A 2,839-nucleotide genomic window follows, 5' to 3' on the forward strand; every position below is an offset into this window, starting at 1 on the left:
TCCGAAAATTACGGATATAATCCGATTCGCAAATTGATCGGATCGGATCGAACCCGATCCGCAAAATCGCGGATATCTGTTCTATATACGCGTATCCGATCCGCACTATAATAATTAAAAAATAAAAAATATATATATGTTTGGTATTATATTACTTGTTTGTATGTTTTAATTAGTAATTATTATTCATATATTATATTATTTTATTTTTGTTATTTAGAGAGAGTTTGATTAAAAATATTTTAGGAATAAATAAGTTTAAAAGTATGAAAGAAAAATTTTTATCGAATTCTTTTACATAGAAATATGATTAAAAAGAGAAGGTTTAATTATGCGGATATATCCGATATCCGATCCGCACAGATCGGATCCGGCACTAAAAAGTGCGGATATCATATCTGATCCGATAGAAATTATACGGATCGGATCGAATTTTCGGCCATATCCAATCCGATCCGCGGACACCCCTAACATTCATTCAAATTTTTTCCAGGTAGACATACATAGAAAATGAATATGATAATAAATATATACTAAAATCAGCTATTAAATAATTTTTATTATAAAATATATATTAAAAATAAATTAAATAAATTATATATATATTTATATATAAATATATTAATGAATAATTTTAGTGACTAACATATTTGATAAAAAATAATAAATGAAAATATAAACAAAGTAGGTGGTTTTTTCACAAAGTACAGTAGAGATGAATAATAACTCAGAAGGTAGAAGAGGCCTTAGTGAGAGAAGTGATGGTAACATTTGGACCCAAAACAATATCCTTGTATGTAAATTCAAAAGTATCATAACGCAAGAAGAATTCCACCAGAAACACCCTGCACAGTAGTATCACCAGATTCTTCCCAGGACACTGCTTGTTCTCCGGCCCGGGCTGCTCCGTTTCAGGCCCGTTCGACCACACCACGTACTTCAACAACCTCTCCCCTTCCTCCCCAACGAACCTCCTCGCCACAAACTCCTCCGCCTTCTCGAATATTCTAGAATCCTTCGTGGCAAAAGGTTGATACCCAAACAACATCTCCCCTTTCTTGATCTGAAAAGAGTCGTCGTGGCTATTTACTATTATGTCCTCCCTGGCCTTCGCGTATTGGTACGGCACTACAGGCTCTATCCTCATAGCTTCATACACTATGGATTTCACCAAACTCATTCTCTCAACACCGTTTATTGTGATGCCTCCTTCTTCTTTCACTACGCTTCTAACTTCTGCCGCTATTTCCTTGTGAAGCTTCTCGCCGCCCAAACCCACCCACTTCATGAGGGTTGGAAACTGGTTCTTTAACCCTCCGTACGCGTTGAACCCCGCCGTGAATATTATGTTGTGAATGGCCTCGCTTCTTTCGATCCCGGCCTTCTCTGCTTCTTCTAGAAGCTTCCCCGCGTTCGCCGAGAATGCTTCGTAGAGCTTCTTGTAGCTCGATTTCGCCAGGAAAGCTGGGAATGGAACCGTACGGATCAAGAAATCCTCTATGTAATTGAAGATCTTCGGGAGCCCCAGGGTCGCCAGTGGTGCCAGCTGGAACAGTAGCCACGTGTCAAACAGCTTCGGCCCTTCTGAACCTAGGTTCGTCTCCGCAGGATCCTTTTAACAACAGAAAAAATGGAGATAATACTTAATTTAATCCTGAAGTTATACTTGACTCTCAATTTAGCTCTTAAAGTTTTAATTGTCTTAATTTAGTTTTCAAACTTTTCAATCGACTCTAGGACAAAAATCACTGTAAAGACTAACGTGATTAAAGAATGAAAAGTTCATAGACCAAACTGAGTATTTTTCTTTTTAAATGCGAATTAGTTATTACTACCACGTGAAACGAGCTAACGATTCAGTTAGTTAGTTAGAATAAGTACCTTATTGTTGCAGAAGAGGCGGAACATGAAGTTGAAGGAGGCGGAGGAGACGGCGTCGTTTAGGTTTGCAGTTGCAGTTTTGGAAGAGAGGTTGTTCTCGATTTGAGTGAAGCATTCGGCAACAACGTTGCGGAAGAGAGGAAGAAACAGTTGCTTCCTGGAGGCGATGGTGCTGATGAAGAAGCTCTTGAGTGCGGCGTGGGCGGGCTCGTGGGTGTCGAGGTAGGCGCAGACGCGGTAGCCGCCTGTGAAGGAGGTGGAAGGCATGAAGGTGCCGTCAAGAACGTTGCGCTTCTCAACCTTAGAGTTGTCGAAGAGGATGGGGAAGGAAACAGCGTCCAAGAGAGCTATGACTCTTGGATCGGAGGAGATAAAGGGGCCAGGTGGCATGTTAGTACGGATGACGGTGGAGTTATACTTTTGGATCTTGGAGAGGAAGAAGGTGTCGCGGCCTTGGTGGTAGAAGTAATCGTGGCGGTCCTTTATGGGTCCGAAGAAGGGAAGGCCGTAGGTTCCGGGGATGGTTCTGAGTGGCTTATTGATAATCTTGTTGGTAGAAGCCATTGTTAAGGCCAGGCTACGGAATGATGTATTATTTTTGTTTTATTTTGATACGAATAATGGAGTGGGAACGATAAATGGTCCTATATATATATGTTTGAAGTAGCAGCTACATGTTAGTAGTCATTGTCTATAATTCTCTTTCTTATTTATTTATTTATGATTAATCCCCTGAGACTATAAATATTAATAATAGAATGTAAAAATTCAGGTACAATTGATTTTATGTGAAATTAATAATTGAAAGTGTTTTATGTGAAATTGATAATTGAAGGTGATTAAATGATTTGATTGATTTGACTAAATTTTCATTTAATAATTTTTAACTATCAATTTTACTTAGAAGTCGACTGCACTTGAGTTTCCAGCTTAGTAAAAATAGCAAGTTGATGGAGGA

At 38.9% G+C, this 2,839-nt stretch overlaps 1 protein-coding gene across 1 annotated transcript; it reads right to left on the reverse strand.

The window, feature by feature from the left end:
* Positions 1 to 585: 585 nt before the first annotated feature.
* Positions 586 to 2,567, reverse strand: LOC107620751 (allene oxide synthase 3). The gene is made up of 2 exons (XM_016322877.3): positions 1,882 to 2,567; positions 586 to 1,612 (listed from the first exon to the last, which is right to left on the reverse strand). Exons 1-2 carry the CDS (start codon positions 2,443 to 2,445, stop codon positions 728 to 730), a joined length of 1,449 nt encoding a protein of 482 aa, XP_016178363.1. The 5' UTR covers positions 2,446 to 2,567; the 3' UTR covers positions 586 to 727.
* Between the last annotated feature and the right edge of the window lie 272 nt (positions 2,568 to 2,839).

Source organism: Arachis ipaensis, chromosome B10, assembly GCF_059453495.1.
Source record: "Arachis ipaensis isolate K30076 ecotype BB chromosome B10, ASM5945349v1, whole genome shotgun sequence".
In the NCBI taxonomy this organism is placed as follows: Eukaryota; Viridiplantae; Streptophyta; class Magnoliopsida; order Fabales; family Fabaceae; genus Arachis; species Arachis ipaensis.

Bases quoted from the DNA above. Each gene is read 5' to 3' on its own strand.
- LOC107620751 (XM_016322877.3), bottom strand. From the start codon at position 2,445: ATGGCTTCTACCAACAAGATTATCAATAAGCCACTCAGAACCATCCCC. The intron at 1,613-1,881 runs GTACTTATTCTA...TGTTGTTAAAAG, and splicing joins GCCTCTTCTGCAACAATAAG to GATCCTGCGGAGACGAACCT.